The sequence below is a fragment of the Ochotona curzoniae genome, unplaced genomic scaffold (genome assembly GCF_017591425.1).
Source record: "Ochotona curzoniae isolate NIBS_2020 unplaced genomic scaffold, NIBS_Ocur_1.0 contig_50, whole genome shotgun sequence".
Taxonomy (NCBI): Eukaryota; Metazoa; Chordata; class Mammalia; order Lagomorpha; family Ochotonidae; genus Ochotona; species Ochotona curzoniae.
In genome coordinates this window covers 8,510,661-8,530,621 of record NW_024466446.1, presented here as the reverse complement: position 1 = coordinate 8,530,621, position 19,961 = coordinate 8,510,661, and the positions used below count along the sequence as shown (strand labels likewise).

The 19,961-nt window shown below is 45.6% G+C and overlaps 1 protein-coding gene across 2 annotated transcripts in view; it reads left to right on the top strand.

Moving 5' to 3' along the window:
* The window catches only part of VLDLR (very low density lipoprotein receptor), a 36,269-nt gene that overhangs the window by 8,809 nt on the left and 7,499 nt on the right, over nucleotides 1–19,961 (top strand). For both annotated transcript variants that reach the window (XM_040988905.1, XM_040988906.1), the window contains exons 2-12: nucleotides 7,290–7,409; nucleotides 12,316–12,438; nucleotides 13,777–13,899; nucleotides 15,633–16,004; nucleotides 16,092–16,214; nucleotides 16,292–16,414; nucleotides 16,839–16,958; nucleotides 17,070–17,195; nucleotides 17,629–17,800; nucleotides 18,390–18,608; nucleotides 19,541–19,659. In XM_040988905.1, coding sequence (XP_040844839.1) covers nucleotides 7,290–7,409; nucleotides 12,316–12,438; nucleotides 13,777–13,899; nucleotides 15,633–16,004; nucleotides 16,092–16,214; nucleotides 16,292–16,414; nucleotides 16,839–16,958; nucleotides 17,070–17,195; nucleotides 17,629–17,800; nucleotides 18,390–18,608; nucleotides 19,541–19,659 — 1,740 coding nt within the window. The remainder of the gene's footprint in view (nucleotides 1–7,289; nucleotides 7,410–12,315; nucleotides 12,439–13,776; nucleotides 13,900–15,632; nucleotides 16,005–16,091; nucleotides 16,215–16,291; nucleotides 16,415–16,838; nucleotides 16,959–17,069; nucleotides 17,196–17,628; nucleotides 17,801–18,389; nucleotides 18,609–19,540; nucleotides 19,660–19,961) is intronic.

Here is a 19,961-nt window from a genome sequence, read left to right as displayed (position 1 = left end):
ACTCGGTTGAATTCTCTGGTCTCAGTGAACTGAATCATTAGACCAGGTGTCTAAATGATGCTGAGTCGCTCCCTAATTGGCTCCCAAGGCTTCAGAGGCGCACGTTGAGATCAGAGCCCAGCCTTTGCTCTTGACAACTTAGAACCTCTGCCTTGGCCACTCCCCGTGGCCTTTTGCTTCCATAAACCTACTTCCCCATGGGAAAATGTCTTGGCTGACTCAGAAATCTTCCTTGTCCTGAGAGACATTTTAGCCTATGAATAGAAGGATTGGCTTCAAAGGAGCAAACAGAAGACTAAAAATAAGTGGTCCCAGGAGTGCCAACACAGACGAACTGAAGGTACCGCACCAGATGGTAACACCCTTAGACTCAAGTCAGGAGAGAGGGGAAGGCCTGGGCCCAGTTGCCACAGCAGTGTGGCAGTGGGCGCACTCCCCTCCTCTCCCTCTCCAAGCGGAAGTGCATGCTGGGTCTGATACCCAGATCATGGGCATCACCTACATTGCAGCGTTTCTGCCAGGATGCCACTCAGAGAAGTCTGTGATAAGAAACCTTGGGCTCTGAGGATTTTACAGGTTTTCTTCACGGAACCTTCCATGTTGTTCTTCCGTGTTAACCCTTGCAGGGACAATTAGATCACAGCAGGCTGGCCTCTACAGCTATTAAAAACCTGAGTCTCTTGGAGCCAGTGTGTGTGTGTGGGTAGCAGCGTAAACTATTCAGGCAAGCAAGGCTCCTGGAACAGTTGGCACAGTCTGACCTCATCCCTGTCGGTGACAGTGGAAGTGAGCAAAGCTTCCGTTCTTTGGGGAATCCCTTTACTACAATTTTAAGTAGTCTTGAGAAGGTATAGAAACTTCCTTGGGCTAATGTTTGGATGGCTCCAAGCATCAGAGCTAGAGGGAAACCTAGACATTTAATTTCTCCAGGTCAAAGAGCCATTTTCATACCACCATGTGATACTGCAGTCTTCAAAATAAAGTCCACTTCTTGGAAACAGAAGTGGGATGCCCACCTGCCTCCCAGGACCCCAGATATCATGGCCCTCCTACCTCAATCACCCACTGACGATGAGGCATTTCCTGTGATACTCCATGGTTTTGAGGAACTGTTGCATTTTGCTCCAGCTCTTTTACTTTTCAGAGCAGACCCTGGAATAGGGAGTGCCTAGTGCTTCTAGGTTTTAAGGCATCATTGGCGTCGGCCTAAAAGTGAGAACCTAGGGTGAGGGCGATTTCATATTTTGTCTGGCCCTTTTATGAAAGTATAATACTGAACTTGAGACTTAACATTCATGGATGGAAATAGACTACGAGCTCACAATCCTGTAATCCCCCCAAAGCATTGGAAACGCAAAGCTCCTTAACGCAGTTGGTGCTTTAAATTCTGTGGGTCCCAGTGGAGTACGAGCAGTGCAAAGGGAGACTATTTGAGAACCTGGGAGAGAAAAACCCACAGTGTTGCAGTTTGAATTCTCCCTGCCCGGCAGAAATCAGGAAAACGAAGCACAACTGGGGAGCACTTCCTGCCTAGCAGCCATCTCTCAAAAATGCCTCGGACATTAAGATGCAAAGCTTCCCACCCCTCCCCAGTCATTCAGTTCTCTGTTAAACTAGGAGTGGTGTTATAGTGTGGCGGTAGGGCATTGTATTCCTGATGCCAGTGGAATGCCAAAACAAAACAAAACAAAACAAACTAGTATGTTTGAATTGAGATTTAAATGACATTATGCCCATCAGGCCAAAGTCAGGAGGAAATGGACACCTGCAGGGGTGAGAAAAAGTAGAAAATGAACTTCCTTGTGTCTTAGGCTAGCGGAGAGAGAAGTCAGAAAATGCTCTCACCCATCACCAGCCTGCTCATCACACACGCTGGCAGCAGAGTTGCTGCAATTGTTAATGCTAGCTTGCATGCTGGAGCTAACCGCGGAGATGCCGTGGAAGGTCATTGTAGACTCCCAGCCTTAGCAGATCAAGTTGGGGGCCTGGTGCAATGGCGCAATTGGCTAACTGGTTAATCCTCCCCTTGCAAAGTGCTGGGATCGCATAGGGGCCCTGGTCTGTGTCCTGGCTGCTCCACTTCCCAGCTCCCTGCCTACAGCCTAGGAAAGCAGTCGAGGATGGCCCACAGCCTTGGGGCGCTGCATCCCCTGTAGAAAACTCAGAGAAGACTCCTGGCTGCTGCCTTCAGATCAGCTCAGCACTGGCTGTTGTGGTCATTTGAAGGGCAAACCAGTGGATGGAAAATCTTTCTGTCTCTCCTTCTCTCTGCGAATCTGCTTTTCCAATACAAATAACCGAATAATAAGGAAAAAGGGTATTATATTGGCATTTTAAATCCCAGGCAAGCTATGGTGTCTCTAGAATCTGTAACTCCAAATTCATTTTTTTTCTGAATTGCTAGGCGGGGAGAGGTATACCCAGCAATTACGATGTCAGCCAGGATGCCTAAGACACCTGCAAACCATGTTGGAGTCCTTAGGTTTGAGTCTAGGCTCCTGATGCATCTTTCTGCAAATGCAAACGCTGGAAAACAGCAGGCAATGACTCCAGTACTCGGTTCCCAGCCACTTCATAAGAGACTTAGACTGAATTCTAGCTTGCCAGCCTCAGCCCAGCCCACTCCCATGCCCAGTGTTGCATGCATCTTAACAATAAGCCAGAGGATGGGAGCTGTCTGTCCCTGCCTCTTTCGTCTGTCAAAACTAATGAACAAACAAAAAAATCTAGTTTAAGGAGTTCTTTCAGGTAGTTTCAAGTCACTCTATAAGTGACTATTAGCTTTTGACTGTATGCATAGGATAGTGTTTTTATTTTTATTTTTAAAAAATTTATTATTTTTATTGCAAAGTAAGATTTGCAGAGAGAAGGACAGACAGAATGATCTTCCATACGCTGGGTCACTCCCCAAGTGATCACAATGGCCAGAGCCGAGCCAATCTGAAGCCAGGAGCCTCCTCCGGGTCAACCATGCGAATGTAGTGTCCCAAGACTTTGGGCCATGCTCTACTGCTTTCCCAGGCCACAAGCAGGGAACTAGATGGGAAGTGGGACAGCCAGGACAAACTGATGCCCATATGGAATCCCTGTGCATGCAAAGCAAGGATTTAGCCACTAGGCTATCGTGCCAGGTCCAGGTTTAAAGCTTTATTGATTTTTAATGGAAATGCAGGTTTTATAGAGAGAAGCAGAGACAGCAAAATCTTCCAACCACTCAATGGTTCACTCCCCAAATGGTCACAGCAGCCAGAACTGAGCTGATCTGAAGCCAGGAGACAGGAGCTTCTTCTGGGTCTGCCATGTGGATGCAGGGTCCCAAGCACTTGAGACATTCTCTGCTACTTTCTCAGGCCATAAGGAGTATTCTCGGTGGGAACAGCGCAACTGGACACAAACCAGCCCCATATGTTATCCTGATGCACGCAAGGGGGAAGATTAGCCAACTGAACCATTGTGCCAGGCCCAGGAATGTGTTTTTAATCTCACTGTGTTGTCATCTTTGATAACCGAAACCATCTAACTCTGTTTACCTGTCAAGTGTATCCCAACCGCAGCTCCAGTATTCTTTCCCAGCATATTTATACTTATGTTGTCAGATTACACCAATGGTCCTCCACTGATGTAAGGAATGATGAGGATATTGAACTCAATAAGCATCAAGAATAGTCAAAATACTGGCAGGTTGAGAAGACAATGGCAGTCCAGGGGAGGGGAAGAAAAGGCAGGTCCCTCCTACTGGGTTCAGTAGTACAAAAGGACTTCAGGACGGGGGGGGGGGGGGGGGGGGGAATTCAGTGTATTGGTTAAGCCACTGTGGGGAAATTCCTCCTCCAGCTTCCTGTTGATACCGATGCTTGGAACAGTGGTGGTGGCTCAAGGCGTTGCATTCCTTCCACCCATGTGGCTGACCTCAGTTGAGTTCCTGGCTTGAGCCAGACCCAGCCCTGGCCATGGCAGGCATTTGGAGGGTAAATCAACCAACAAGAATACTTTTTCCTATCTTTCTAATATGCACATTCATTTGTTGATTTAGCTTAGTTGGACACAATACAAGGTTTTAAATCCTTTTAAATTCTTCATTGGCAGGACAGAGTTAAAGAGAAGGACAGAGAAAGAGAGGAGGAGAGATGGGGGGCGGGGAGGGAGAGAAAGAGAGAATGAGAATCTTTTATCCACTGGTTCATCAAGTCCCCAGATGGCCACGATGGCTGGAGTTGGGCCGGCCTGAAGCTGGGAACTGTTTCCAGATCTTTCACATGGGTGCAGGTGCCAAGGCACTTGGTCCATCCTCCACTGCTTTCCGGGCCTTTAGCAGGGAGCTGAATCAGCTGTGGAACAGCCAGGATTCACATGGAACAACCGATGCACAGATGGAATGCATGCACGGCAGGCAAAAAGCGTTAGCCTGTTGCACCAAGGCATCAACCCCCGTATCAACCTTTTGCAGACCCCTGGTAAGCATAGATTTCAAATGTTTCCTTTGAAAAAAAAAATATGTATTTTAAAATTCCATTTTTGACAAAACTTGCAAAGTCCTCTTGCATAAAGAGAAGCAAGTGGTGCTTCCTAAGAGCTGCCACTGCACTCTTAACATTCTCTGTCCCAAATTCCTGGTATCGCACATCCAGGAAGAGATTTGTAGACTGAATACATACTGAGGAATGGAGATAGGAAATGTGGCTAAGTCCTACTGCTGTGTAGCTGGGTCCTAGGTTGGCCAGTCACTTGGGAAGAGAATGGTAGACGAGTGTTTTTCCAACAGGGGATGGTCACATGTGGATGGCGACCATGATTCAGAGCAAACCAGACTGTCCCTGACAATTATCCACAAAGCACAGAATACTTCTAGACAGCAGGGAGGAGCTGATACGAGTGGGACCAGCCAGAGTATTGTGCACACAGCACAAGAGTTCCAGTCTGTGCTAGTCGCTGCGGGATCCCGTCTGAGGCCAGAGGCCACAGCTGCAGAAGCTGAAAGGTGGCAGGAAATCGCAGGACTTGCTGTTACAAACCTCCTCTGAGCCATCAGCCCCAGCTATAGGATTTCACTGGTTTGTTTGAGAATGTGTGTCTATGTGCTGCAAGCCACTGCACCTGCTTCATTTGTCTCATCTTGCGTGCAAACACACATACACACACACACACACACACACACACACACACACACACACACACATCGCATCCTCCTTTTGGACATTGCTGTGAATGAGAAGAAACACCTGCACAGTGGCTGGGTCCTGTGCCAGGAAAGAAACTCAGTGTCCTATTTAACAAGTCTTAGTCCATGCCGTTGTAGAACTTAAATATCCAAACACAGAGTGAGAGAACCAGGTCTGTATCTCTACCGTGAAATTAAAAATGGACTCCCTTTCCCTCTTTACTTAGCTGATAGTTTTCATTTTACTTGGGATTGTATGATAAACATTGCCCTTTCCACTTCGGCCTCAATTTGTAAGATGTGGAACCACGGATTTCAACCTCAATTAGCCTCTTCATCTTTTTTATCTTGCTCATACTGGGAATAGTATTCATGAATAAGAGTGTGGATGTGGACAGGAAATCCATGAAAGGACTGGCTGTGTAATTGTTGCAACACAGATGGCTTAAACAAATGCGAACCGAGTTCCTGTGGCAGACATGATGGCCCTTTGGACAAAGGGCATTCTGGGTTCATTCTGTCTTGGCTCTACTGTCCTGAAATCACTTCATCCAGCCACCTGACTTCAGGAACCAGACAAGATCAAAGCAAGGGGACGGTCATGGCAGTGCTCAGTCATGGAGGATACGGTTCTGAGAATTGAGTCATACGGCGCGTTTGCCATTGTGTGAATATCACAGAGCATACTTAATATGAACTTAGATGGCATAGCTTATTCCACACCTTGGCTACAGGGTACAGCCCACTGTTACTAGGCTACCAACTTATACAGCTTCTGTACTCAACACTGTAGGCCACTGTAAAACAGTGGTGTTTGTAAACATACCTAGGCATAAAGAGTGTAGTAAAAATGCAATACAAAACATAAAATAAGATACACTTGAAAAGGGCACTTCTCACAAAGGGAGACTTGGGACTGGAAGTTGCCCTGGGTGACTCAGCAGAAAGTGAATGCCACAGTATTTATATATGCTGTATGTGTGTGTGTTTGTTTATCACACATATATATGAATATGTATGAATATATATTTGTGACAGTATTTATATGTACTGTATATATTCATATATATGAATGTAATAAGTGAATGCCACAGTAGACTTTATACACTACACACTTAAGATCCTTTAAATTAATTTTTTTAAAGTATTTCTATAAACGGACCTACACTTACTAAAACTTTCACTTCATAATTTCCTTTTCGAACCCTTGAGTAATAACATCACTTGAAACACCAAAAACATGCTAAAGCTACACAAAAATAGTTTTGAATGTACAGCCTATCAATCTCTTTATATTTCTACATTACTCTTCCTTTCTAGAACTTTTAAAAACTCACACACACACACACACAGAGTCAGCCTGGGCCTACACAGAGCCAAGATCCTTGAGGTCTTCCATCTCATGTCTTATCCCCAGAGAAGGTCTTGGAGCTGTCAGCTGTGATGACAAGGCCTTCTTCTGGAGGAAGCGAGGTGCGTGGCACAACCGTGTCCATGGTGACTGTTTTTGTTTTCATACATTTACTTATATGCAGATAATACAGTATGAGCCTTCCTCTTTAGGAAGGAAAGATCTGGGGTCTGAGGTCCACGTTTTGCAACTTTTTAAGGAACTTGTTGGAATCTGCAGAAATATCAGCGAGCCCCTTCTCTGTTTGTTCTCTTTGCAGTTGTTGTTTCTTCTTTCTAATTCCCATCCAGTTTCCTTTGCTACGACCTCTCCCTCCCAGCTGTGCATTCACTGGGCATTAGGTTTCTCGGGTCCTTTATGATGTCACAGCAGCACCGTCACGTATGCAGCCTGCCGTGATTACACATCCCAGCACGCAACTCTATGTCCTAGAGCTTGCACAGTGCCATTTTTTCTGTTTACATACGATAGACCAGAACGTTAAGTCTCTTGGTCATGCCTCATGGCAAGTGACGATGGGAAATCTAGTGCCTCGATGTAGCATGGGTCCAGCCGTGAACTCAGGGACAGTGAGTCATTGTCTCGAGACCCATCCAGCGTGCCCAGTCTGCATTCCCCCTTCCGTACTCCTCATTGTAGGTGGGTGGTCTTGGGGGAGTTGCCTCTCAAATGTGTCAGCCTTTGGTCCTCACTTTGCTAAGCGTGCCTTCCTGATTCTAGGGAGAAAAACCAAGTGCGAAGCCTCCCAATTCCAGTGTACCAATGGCCGCTGCATTACCCAGCTGTGGAAATGTGACGGGGACGAAGACTGTGCTGATGGCAGTGATGAAAAGAACTGTGGTGAGTGGAGAGGGTGCCAATCTCACCTGCCACCTGACTTGGACTTATATGTTGTGTTGAAATTCGATGATGTTATCTTGGCTTCTGCCAATGCTCTGAGATTCGGCAAACAAAGTCCACTCCTAAGAAATGCTGCGAGTCCAAAGAATCTCTGCTTCCTGGTCTTGAGGGAGGTCATTGAATAGATGTGACACGAGGTTATCATCTCAAGTGTAGAATGCTGGAGATAAGGTGAAGTTCCTTTCAAATGACAGGACCTGGTTTATCGCAGGTCAGGCAGACATGGGGCTGTAGGAAGCTGGGGGAAAAGCAAGGGGAAGACTAAAAATAGAAGCAGACAGAAGACCACTTAGAAGTGATTTTTTTTTCTTTTTAATTCTCAAATGGCTCTGAACCCAGAAAGGAAAGAATGCATGGACGCTACAAAGTCCCCTTAAAGTTTCTGAGGGGTTAATCTACCCCTGGCATGGAAACTACTAGCCAGCACAGATGAAAGATCAGATAAGGGTTCTTGTTACAATTCCCTGCCTAGACTAAAATTGCTCAGTCGAAAGCATTAAACAAGGCGGAAGGCGCTCCCTTCCCAAGAGAATGGGAATCCAACCTCATAGCCATTGATCAGCATCTAAGAACACGGAGAAATGCCCGTGTCTGCAGTCCCTACAACCTCATGTCAAGGTCACCTTCAGGTATCTTGAATGCATGCTGATGTTTATGTCACAGCCTTACTGTCCTTGGTTGCAGAAATCCTGCCACAATGCATTGTATGAATAGTGATGCTAACACTGTCATGGATTTTTTGAAAGTTTTGAAATGCAGATAAAACGATACAACCAGAAGTGTGGGAGCCACGTAGAAACTAAATGCGGGCTCCACACCAGCCATCTTGTCATGCCCTTCCTGACTTCTTCAGGCACAGTTGTTGAAATGTCACAGGACAAACATCGCGGCACATATGGCTCGATGCTTAATGTCTCTAAGCAAGACCATCATGTTGGTTTCCATGCCAATATGCAGATGGGACTCCTGAAAAAACCCACTCCACGTTCCTGTGCAAGAAACTTATTTGCAGCCTAAGGACCAAGAATAGTTTCCACGTGAAACACTTTTCCAACATTTGCATTTTTAACCCAAAGTAGAGTTTAATCTACCACAGCAGACATTGAGTTCCCTGCTATTTCTGGGTTACCTAGGTGATCTAGTTCTCTGAATATTTCACTAGAGGGTCCTCACTCATGTTAACTCTTAAATTGGTATAAGTGCGAGTTTTCCCTGTATTCTAATCTGTGCAGTGGGCAAAATGCATTTCTTTTTCCTACAAAGTACTTATTCTCTTTATGTTGTGATAATCTTTTATCATCCACTCGAGTTGGTAGAAAACATCCTGGGTCATCCTAGTGGTCACTGCTGGCTTCTTCTGAAACAATCTCTGCAAAAAATCCCCTGGACTGGCCACATGCTATAGAAGAGTTTGAAAGAGAGGAGTTGGGTGTACAAAAAAAACTTAAATCAGTCAAGTAGGAAACATCAGGTATTGAAGGCTGCTTTGGAATGTTTGTAGGAACTAAAAGACATGTTTAATATTGATGCAAGAGAGTCACAAATGCATGCATCATTTTCCATGATACATATTAGCCATGAAGTTTGAAACAACACTTCTGCTCTGGTTTCTGCATCCTGGGAAGAGACGTGAGAGCTTCACTCTGGGTGGCTCTGCGAGCTGCTTGGAGGTGTGCCCTTGGGAGACAGAAGAGCTATGCAATTATTGAAAACTTTTAAAGTCATCTCCTATTTTTCCTAACCTGCTGATACACAGCGAGATTACAATTTTCTCTAGGCTTCTTGGGAGCATCTCAACCGGCACACTTAGTCAACTTGGCTTAAGATTCTATAAACTACACAGCTTCCATCACTCCCAATAACTCATTGTTTTCTGACAGGTGGAGCTGTTTAATCAGTAACTTCGATGCCTTCAGTACGCCACTGATAATCCTCTTCCTCTGTGGTCCATCCACATTTTTATGATCTCTAGGTGCAGCTGAAATAGCGTTTCTTCACCCTCCCAGTTTATGCATAGATTAGAGCTAGATGAACTCTAGAGCGGTTGTCTGTCCCCAGTTGTCCTTTGCCCACTTGTTTTACAACCATTTCTTTCGTATCCTCGACATTTGCTGCTTTGGAAAAAGCAGGTGGTCTCTTTTATAACCATTCCCATGCTCTCGCCCTTTTGCAACTTCAGAAGATCAAACATTTGAATTAAAGCAACTAACCTTTCAGACCCTCTGGCCTCTCCCTCCACTCTCGAGAGGATATGATCTTTAACACTTCATCTGCTAACACTGGGGCTTGAACGTTTTGGGGGGGATTTTAGAAACAGGTGTGCATCTAAGGACTCTTGTGGCTTATCTTGTTTCCTTGACTACACAATTCAGGGAAACGTAGAATGCTTTCTGAATCAGCAAAGCTTGCCGATGTCACCCTGAGTTGTGAAAAAAATGTCACTATAGTCACAGTCTCTCCTCTCTTCAGTATATAAAGTTACACCGGAGGGTTCTTCCCGGGTTAAATTTCCTAACTAGCAACAGTCCTTTTCAAATTTTCTGCCAGTTGTACACTTTCAAGCAATTTTCCCTCACACAGTGTTTGTTGCAGAAGGATAACACCAGAGGTGATTGAGGTGGGGAGTAAGGGCACATAGGGAAAGAAAGACTGTGGCTCCTTCAACAAGACTCCTCTTGCTGTTGCTATGATTTCCTGGGTAGCTTTAGGCACTCCTAGTCTGTGCTTACCTTCCTGAGGTGCTGCATGGTGTCTTCGCACCACCACTGTCTCTGTTTAGACAAGGTCATATGTCGTATTACAGACGTCTTTATAGCGGAAAGACCTGCCCAAGGAAGAACTAGCAGCAGCAGAAGTAACACCTTTCCTTGAGCTGCTGTAATGCTAGCAGTCATTTTCAGATGCTGGCACTGGCAACTTTAACATCTTCTAGCTCACTGATATTAGCCTAGCCTTTGCCGGGAAGAACTAAAATGTGTCATGTTGCCATGAAATCTTTTCATTTTATTTTTTTAAATATTATTTACGTAGTTCAGGGCGATGCCATGTCCATGTGAATCTCAGATTAGGGTGGGGAAAGGAGCTTATAGAGAAGGCTGGGTAGGACATATGTTTCAGTAGTCTGAGTTTATTTCTAACTCCTGCGTCCACGGAGAGGAAGGGGAGAGGACTGCTCCTTGCTATCAAACAGCATCAGCTCCTGGGGATGGGAGATGGTCCTTTCATGAGATCCTACAGACTCTGATATGGGGAAGAGTACTCCAAGGATGTTACTTGAGTGGCTTTGATAGCCCTGAGACATTGTCAACTTCGCAGTTCCAGGGCTTAGAACATGTTTCCAAAATGGACTGATTGACAAAGTCCACTTGGGTGCATCCAGAGAACCGGAAACATGGGGCAAAGCTTGGCCAGATCCTCCAACCTATCCTGCTTTCCATCCTCTGATGAGGCAGTTCACGTCCAGTGCTGTCCTTGAAGAGCTGACCGTCATGTCCTCTGTGTGCACCTCGACATGCTGTTAACTGCACACTTGCTTTGAGTTGTAAAGATGCCTACCTCAGTACACTTGCCTCCAAGTCCCCTCTACTCCCTATTGCGTGAGTTCCTGGGTCTTAGTGTACCACCATGGATAGCTGTCCTCGGTACAGGAGCTTGGCCTCTATGTGTAGTAAATGGGCATATTCAGTTGCCCTGAACACAGAGTTTTGGTCCCTTTCCTTTTCGTTAACAACAACAACAACAACAAAACCAGATACATTAAGCCCCCAAACTTTCTCATAGTTCTAGAGGCTGCAGATTGAGATGCTAGCAGATCTGATGCCTCATGATTGCTTCTCTTTCTGCTTTATAGTTTGCCTCAAATGTAGGAGAACAGAAAACAAGCACACAGGCTCTAATCCCATTCGTAAAAGGGTTCTATCATCATGACTTCTCCAAATCCCATTGCAACTAGGACTACCACTTCCACATGTGAATTTGGAGTGGGAACAGGCATTTAGTTCATAACAAACAGGATATTGTGTCCTCGCCAGGGGCTGGGACATTTGGTGCTTAAACTTGTATGTGCTACAATTTTAACTGTGGTTGCAACATGGTCTGTTCCCTATGAAGCTCCCATTGAAATAGGACTCCCCATATAGTAGGGCTGAGAGACAATGGCGAATTCTAGAAGGGATGAGATTCTTCAGAAACAAGGCTGTGTGTGTGTGTGTGTGTGTGTGTGTGTGTGTGTGTGTGTGTGTGTGTGTCAGTGTGTGAGCGACTGGATCAGTTATGAAAAGAGCAGATGGTTTTAGCCCTTCTGTATGCAACTGCCTGCCATTCTATTTTCCCACTGTGGCATGGCACAGCATAGAACCCTCACCAGAAGCTCCATAGATGTTGGTCCCATGTTCTTGAACATTCCAGCCTCCATTATTTTGAACCAAACTAAGCTTCTCTCCTTTATAAATCACCTGGTCTGAGGAAAGTGGAGTATAACGCTTACCAAGTCCCTGAACAACAAGGAAGAAATTCAGAAAGAAAATTCAAGTGTTGCTTCAACTCAGCATTAGAAGTTGATTGTCAGGTCTATCCCTAGGATGTGAAATCATGGGCCACGTTTCTTTTGCCTTGATTTCAGTATCTTTCACTTTTCTCAAATGTGTTTCCTCCCCCTGGAACTGCAACAACAACAACAACAACAACAACAACAACAACAACAACAATGAAAAAATAAAAAACCCTGCAAATTGTTCTGGGTTTTTGCAGTTGGATAATAATCCAACGTGTCAAAATGCGACTTTAGCTCTGATGTGAAGGTAGGGTTGTAGGCTTCCAGTTTAATCCTGTAACTCAACCCCTGTAGTGAAGAAGACGTGTGCCGAGTCTGACTTCGTGTGCAACAACGGCCAGTGCATTCCCAACCGGTGGCAGTGTGATGGAGACCCTGACTGCGAAGACGGCTCTGATGAAAGCCCAGAGCAGTGCCGTGAGTGTGACTTGCTTTTGGAATTCCACTTTTCCGAGTCGTTCTGTGTCTCATTGCTCTGAGCATTGCTTAATTTACTCCTCGGTATTGTTTTTTCTTTGAGGCCCACTGACTCCAAGGTCAGACAAGTTATGAACAGTCCAACAGTCTCTTTCAAAGAAACGTTCTCCCTGGTCTAACAAGACTGACATTCTCTTGGGCAGCTTCAACGTTGGCTATTTAAGAATGCAGCCAGCAGATCTGATTAAGAACTCCTTGACTAGGTGCATAGATTTCAAATGTTGGATAATGACGACTCTGAGCAGATGGAAACACTAGTCCTGGAAGCTAAGTCAGACTGGGAGGGTTCCCTGAGGGCCAGCAGCAATGCTTCCCATTTTATTAAAAATCTGTTACTGAATCGGTAAGATGGCTAGTAACAGTGTGATTTGGTGGGTTTAACACACATGTAACCTCCAATTACTAAAACAATAGGAATACACGTGAATCTGTCTCTGTCCCTAGGCTGATGCATAGGGAAAAAGTCGATGAGAGCATTGAGGAAGATGGTTTGGGATCGTATAACCTGAGGTCATTTGCATGCTGATGTAAAGTCTTAGGGTCCTTTATGAGGCAGGAGATACTTGTTGAGGTGGTTAAAGAGGAGGGCTACCGTGAACAAAGTTTGATACAGAATATGATGACAAATGAAAACAAAGCAGGAAAGGCCGTCAGGATGTTGCTTTTGGCTTTCCAGGCAAGCAATGAGGGGAGCTGTTGTCAGAACAGAGAAGTCAGGTGAATTAAAGGCCTGCGAATTCAAGACAGATTTTGTAAAAGATGTGGCCCCGGGATTCAGTGGAGAATGATCTGGTGAAGTTGAGAATCAGGGCATGTCCCTGCTCTGCAAGATGAAAACAGGAGGAGACTAGGAGGGAGGCTAATAAGGAAGCCAGGCAGTGGAAGATTTCATACGTGTTACATCACCTGGCCTTTACAGAATTTGGGATTAGGTGATAATGTCTGCACATGACCATTTACTATATCCATCAGATAATGGTCTTGGAGCGGGTCAGCCAACAAACTTCAGTGTGCCAAGTAAAACAAAGGCCAGAACTGAGCACGCCATGGAACCTTGAGGAGTGACATGGTCAGGACTCTTGGGTGCCCTGCCAGGTGGCGTAGGTTGGCAAGGTTTCTAAAGAATGGAGCTGGAGAGGGATCTTCCTTGGCCAGGACCAGTGAGGCAGGCCTCATCCATGTGCCAGGTCACACTGAGTGACAGGTGTTACCACTTCCAGAGAGCACAGGAAGTCACCTGTTTTTTGAGGCTCTTTTGAGACTGTATATCATCAACAGATATGAGAACATGCCGCATAAATGAAATCAGCTGTGGCGCCCGTTCTACCCAGTGCATCCCAGTGTCCTGGAGATGTGATGGTGAAAGTGATTGTGACAGTGGAGAAGATGAAGAAAACTGTGGTAAGAAGATCAGTGTTGAATGGCATTTCCCAAAGACCCTTTTCCTCCCAGCAAGGTGGGCAGGGGAGAGCGGACTTTAACACATAAAGACAACAGATTCACCACTGACTCGCTTCCCTGTCTGCTCAATGACTGGTCCTTATAACCGCTCAAAAACTCTGACAGATGCTCATGTGGTGATGGGCCATTGCTGAGTGTTTCTTGTAGGCACATAAAAAATAAGAAGGTAAGTCCATCAAGGCAAGGCATTGATATTTAGAATGAGCTCAGGGAAGCAGCAATTAGAGTGGGCTTCCGTCTGTGTTAGGACCTTCCTCCATGGGCTCAGTACGGCTAAGAGGTGATAAGCAAGTGTCAACTAGATTGGTTCATTGCAATAAATTAACTTGAGCAGCAATATAAACCTCTTGGATTCTCTGGTAACCTTTCCAAAAGTGCAATTGGTACATCTTGCTCAGAACTACTTCCTGGGAGAAGCCTACCTAACCTTTTGCCTACTGTCCACAGTTCCTATCCTATTCTTTCATGTTGCTCCTTTCGGCGAATCTGCCATGAGACGTGATAGATCAAAGGGAAGTCCTGGAAAAAAAAAGAAACTCTCTAGGTTGAACAACGACGGCTTTCAATGCTCTTTGGAGTTACCAACGTTTTTTGTTTTTTACATAGAGCCTCTGACTCCGCAGGGCCATGGGCCTCCTAACACAACAAGATACGAGGGAGCCCAGGGGCTCGGCGGGTAAAACACCAATCTTGGACAGAGAGAGTCACCTCCTTTGAGGTCAATATCACTGCACCTAGTCTAATGAGTTTTAGCGTTCAGGCCCAGAGTGGCATTTAATGCACTGGCAAGCCCTTGAGCTGCCAAGAGTTTCCCTTGTAAATCTAGTCTTGCTTCCCAAGAGAGTCGTGGTCTCCATCCTAACTGCCATCACACTGTGACCATAATACGTTACTGAAAGAACCAATCGGCTAGTGTAACTAGTGTTATCGAGCATACCTGGTTACTGGATTGTGATACAAGGCCTAGAAGCAACTTTTAAAAAAAAGGCAAACATTGAAGGTTTATTATTTCTGTTTCTCAGTTAAAGATACAAAAAGAAGGGAGTCATGTCTTGTGGCAGGTGGCTTCCTTCTTTCTTGGTGATGGTGTCTCACTGCTTGTTTCGGAAGGGGTCTTCAGAAAGTACATGGACAACGTGTGTTATGAAAAACCTAGCCATGGGATTTCGCAAAGAATCCACACCACAGCAAGTCAGTGTCTCTCATTTCCAGTCCCATATCACTTTTTTTGAAGTGTCCTCCTATGTTGTCACCTGTGTGTCTAAAGCACGGTAGTCTCGGCTGTTGAGACCATCTGCCCTGACCAGCAGGTTGCTGATGACCAGGACAATGTCAGTCTCTTCCTTCTAAGATGAACTCCCTCGTTTTTCTGTTTGAACTTATCGATCACTATTGCCTTTCTCAGTCGATCATGGTTCTCATGTCATTCTTCAACTATTTTCTTAGTCCTATATTTCTGTCGCTAACTTATTCAGAGTTTGCTTCCATTTTTTTTTTTAACATGGTAGGGTTGGTTCCTAATATTCCAAGAACTTGTTCTTCTATCTGAGTTTTTAAAGTTAAGCTAGGAAGCTAAGATTTCATGATCAAGAAATTAGTAGACTGGGACTGGGGGTAAGACTTTTGCAAGGAACAGTTTTGATGGATTGTCACTGGATTATCCTCTCTACTAGGCAACGTAACGTGCAGCTCTGATGAGTTCACTTGTTCCAGCGGCCGCTGCATCTCCAGGAACTTCGTGTGCAATGGCCAGGATGACTGCAGTGATGGCAGTGACGAACTGGACTGTGCCCCGCCCACCTGTGGCGTTAATGAATTCCAGTGCAGCACCTCCTCGTGCATTCCCATCAGCTGGGTGTGCGACGATGACGCGGACTGCTCAGACCAGTCAGATGAATCCCTCGAGCAGTGTGGCCGCCAGCCTGTGATGCACGCCAAGTGCCCAGCCAGTGAGATCCAGTGTGGCTCTGGCGAGTGCATCCACAAGAAGTGGCGATGTGATGGTGACCCCGACTGCAAAGATGGCAGTGATGAGATCAACTGCCGTAAGTAGCTTTGTTGTCCGTGTGGCACCACGTTCGACTGGAGACAGTCTTGCTGGCTTCATGCCACAGTGTTCCCTCCTTTTGTAGCCTCTCGAACCTGCCGACCCGACCAGTTTGAATGTGAAGACGGGAGCTGTATCCACGGCAGCAGGCAGTGTAACGGGATCCGAGACTGTGTCGATGGCTCAGATGAAGTCAACTGCAAAAATGGTGAGGCACTCTTCTTGTCGTTGGGGGGTGTGGAAGCTCTCGACAGAACCACTAACATTCCTTACTTGTCTTTGTAGTCAACCAGTGCCTGGGCCCTGGGAAATTCAAGTGCAGGAGTGGGGAGTGCATTGATATCAACAAAGTGTGTAACCAGGAGCAAGACTGCAGGGACTGGAGCGATGAGCCCCTGAAAGAATGCCGTAAGTGAAGGGTTGCCCGAGCACAAGTAATGAGACATGGCACACCTCACGTGGGCATCCTGTGTGATACCTAGTCAGACTTTTGGTGAACTAAGATACAGTCAGGAGGCTTAAGAGTGCGACTGTATGATTTAGAAGCCTAGGCAGTTCCATTTTTGACCCTCTTTATAGATGACTAGTCAACCACAGAGTAACTTGAATAAAGACTGCTTCACAAACTATTCATTTGCCAAAAAGATTGAGTTTTTGTCCCCAATCTTGAGATGCATATCTATAGGAGAAATGGTTAAGTCTTAGAAGGCCCACGGGTCCTTCTAAGGACCTCAGAAGGATCCATTGACCCAGATAGCATGGGTTTAAAATGTAAGACAAGCTGTCAACTGGGAATGCCTTATCACATGACCTCACTGCATTTGTATTCCAGATGTCAACGAGTGCTTAGTCAACAATGGGGGATGTTCCCATATCTGCAAAGATCTCGTTATTGGCTATGAATGTGACTGTGCTGCTGGGTTTGAACTAATAGACAGGAAAACCTGTGGAGGTGAGTAGAAAGGAGAGAACCTGGACCTGGGGGTGGTGCCGGACAAAGGCATTCGATTTGGGATCTGGTAGAGTGTAAGAACAGCAACACTAATCCTGATGTCCCTCCTAGATATTGATGAATGCCAAAACCCGGGGATCTGCAGTCAGATCTGTATCAACTTAAAGGGCGGTTACAAGTGCGAATGTAGCCGTGGCTATCAGATGGATCTCGCCACTGGCGTGTGCAAGGCAGTAGGTAAATGGACTTGGACTGCTGTTACTCGGGAACCTTTAGGAGTAAGTGCTCATAAAAAGCCACTGACTGCCATAGTCATCCTCCATAGGAAACTAAGTGGAACGTGAGAGCAATGCTGCTGAACTCACAGTGTCTTGGTCCAGGTGATGCTCCCCAAGACACGGGCTTCGCTCATTTCCTTTGCACTAGATATTGTGAATACTTAAGGAGATTTTCCTACTTTCTGCTTCCAAAGTTTGAGTGCAATTTAAACCACACAACTGGCTCCTCAACTGCCCAGTGGATGGACAGTGTCACTTCAACCTCCCTAAGAGTGGCCGGTGGGTTATCTTTCTCTGGGAAGTGCTCCTCCTCTGTGGGGAGGAAGCAACTCGGAAGGACTCTCCCGCTTTCACAGGACATCCAAGCAAACCTGACCCCCTTTGTCTTACAGGCAAAGAGCCAAGTCTGATTTTCACGAACAGAAGGGACATCCGCAAGATCGGCTTAGAGAGAAAGGAATACACCCAGCTCGTGGAGCAGCTGAGAAACACCGTGGCGCTCGATGCTGACATTGCCGCGCAGAAACTCTTCTGGGCTGACGTCAGTCAGAAGGCCATCTTCAGGTAACAGGCAGTTCCATCTTTGGTGTCTTGGCCTAAGTCTTTGGTCCCTTGGCCTGGGGGAAGGTCTGAATTGTAGCACCAAGCTAGCCTCTAAGTCCCTGGGGATATGAAATCTATTTAAGATCCTTCCACTTCCAATGACCATTGCTTTCTAATTAGAAAAAGCAGAATATGGCTGCTGCTGACACTCCTTAACAGATCCAAATTCTTCGCATGTTCCCCCATTTCTCTGTAAGCAAGGAAGGACTGTCTGTGGTTGTGACAAAGAGAAATGGGAAGGAGATGCCTTTCCTTAATAGGAACTACCGAAAATCCAGAGTGGTCTTACCAAAACAAATTGCTTCTCTTGGGATTTTGTTGTGCCTGCACACATAGTATTCATCGGCAACTAGATAACTTAGGATATTACTTATTAAGAATCATGAAGCAGCATTGTTAAAAAAAAAAAAAAAGGAAGTGTGATGAGCTAATGGTGTTTCGATAGTGCTTTCGGAACAAAACCCTTGACCATTTTGCAAGCAAAGTAGCCATTCTCATGGCTTGAGTGGTGACAAACTTCTTAAATTTTCTGTGACCTATTCTGTTTCAGTGCCTCAATTGATGACAAGGTTGGTAGACATGTTAAAATGATCGACAATATCTATAATCCTGCAGCCATTGCTGTTGATTGGGTGTACAAGACCATCTACTGGACTGATGCGGCTTCTAAGACTATTTCAGTAGCCACCCTAGACGGAGCCAAGAGGAAGTTCCTGTTTAACTCGGACTTGCGAGAGCCTGCCTCCATAGCCGTGGACCCATTGTCTGGGTGTGTGCGTTTTTGTTTTCTGTCACTTAGCCTTTTGATGTGATTTGTGTATGGCAAGGATTTTTCTTTAACCCAAATTATTTCTAAAATCTCAAGACTTTTCAGTCCCTGCAGCAGAGGGCTACCTGGTGGACAATGGCAATGGTGCCACAGTTGAGTGACCCCAGGATGTCCTTCCTCATTTATGTGGCAGGGCCCGACTCCCGTATGCCTGACTGCTGGTTGACATTAATGAAACAATTCTGGTTTGATGTGCATTAAAAGTTATGTCTGCACCCTTGTGCTCACCCAGCTTCTATGCAAGTGAGGTTTTTTGTTGTTTTATTTTAACTTTTTTGGAGGTGCGGGGTGCAAATGTCTTGCTGGGTGAACCCTGCACAATCAAACCTGAATACCAGCATGAAGTGTGGGGATTCTGAAAACTGCATGATTTAATTTTACACATGCGTATTGTCTGGAAGTCCAGTTGACATCAGTCAACACTTCTAGAAACATTTCACTAAGTCCCTAAACAGCCACTAAGTAATGAGGAAAGGCAGCCAAGGAAGTTGCTTAAGGCTGCAGTCATCATATTTGTCCCCCATGAAGCCTCATTAAGAACAGGAAGGCAGCCTCTACTGTGAAAAACTCATCTATCACACCTTGGAAAGAACTGGCCTTTTAATAAGGAGAAAAACATGATGCCTTATGAGTTGGGGCTGAAATGTATGCGTCAGAGTGCCCCGGATGTGTGCTGTCAAGAGTGGCCTTGTAGATTGTTACATTGTATCTATCCAGAACCTAACTTGGGTCCTTCCGTGTTACTGATTCATGCCCGGAGATACAGTGCCTAGAACTTTCTTTGCTCCTTCTTGGAGCTTTTCTGGCAAGCCACAACTTGAGTCCTTCCTCAACCACTGAGGCTTATTTCTGTCCAATGTGCTTCTTCCCAGCTTTGTGTACTGGTCAGACTGGGGCGAACCAGCTAAAATCGAGAAAGCAGGAATGAATGGATTTGACAGACGCCCACTGGTGACAGTGGACATCCAGTGGCCCAATGGTATTACACTAGGTACGTAATGCCTCCTTCCCTGTCACCAGTCCCTCTGTACTCATCTTATTCATCTTCATGATAAAATTCTGGACTACAACAGATGGTTTTTCCGCTTCCTTCTGTGAGGGGTATTTCCAAAAGTTGATCAAGAAATGGTATGAAAACCTAAGTACTTTGGTGCAAAGAAAACTAAAATCTTTGCATTTTTTTTTCATGCTGTGCATTCCCCATAAACTTTTGGAAGCAGCCCTGTGGCTGAGAGCCAGTGAATAGCTCAGTCGGGACAGTAGATTTAACAAGTTGCATGTGTCATCGTTCCT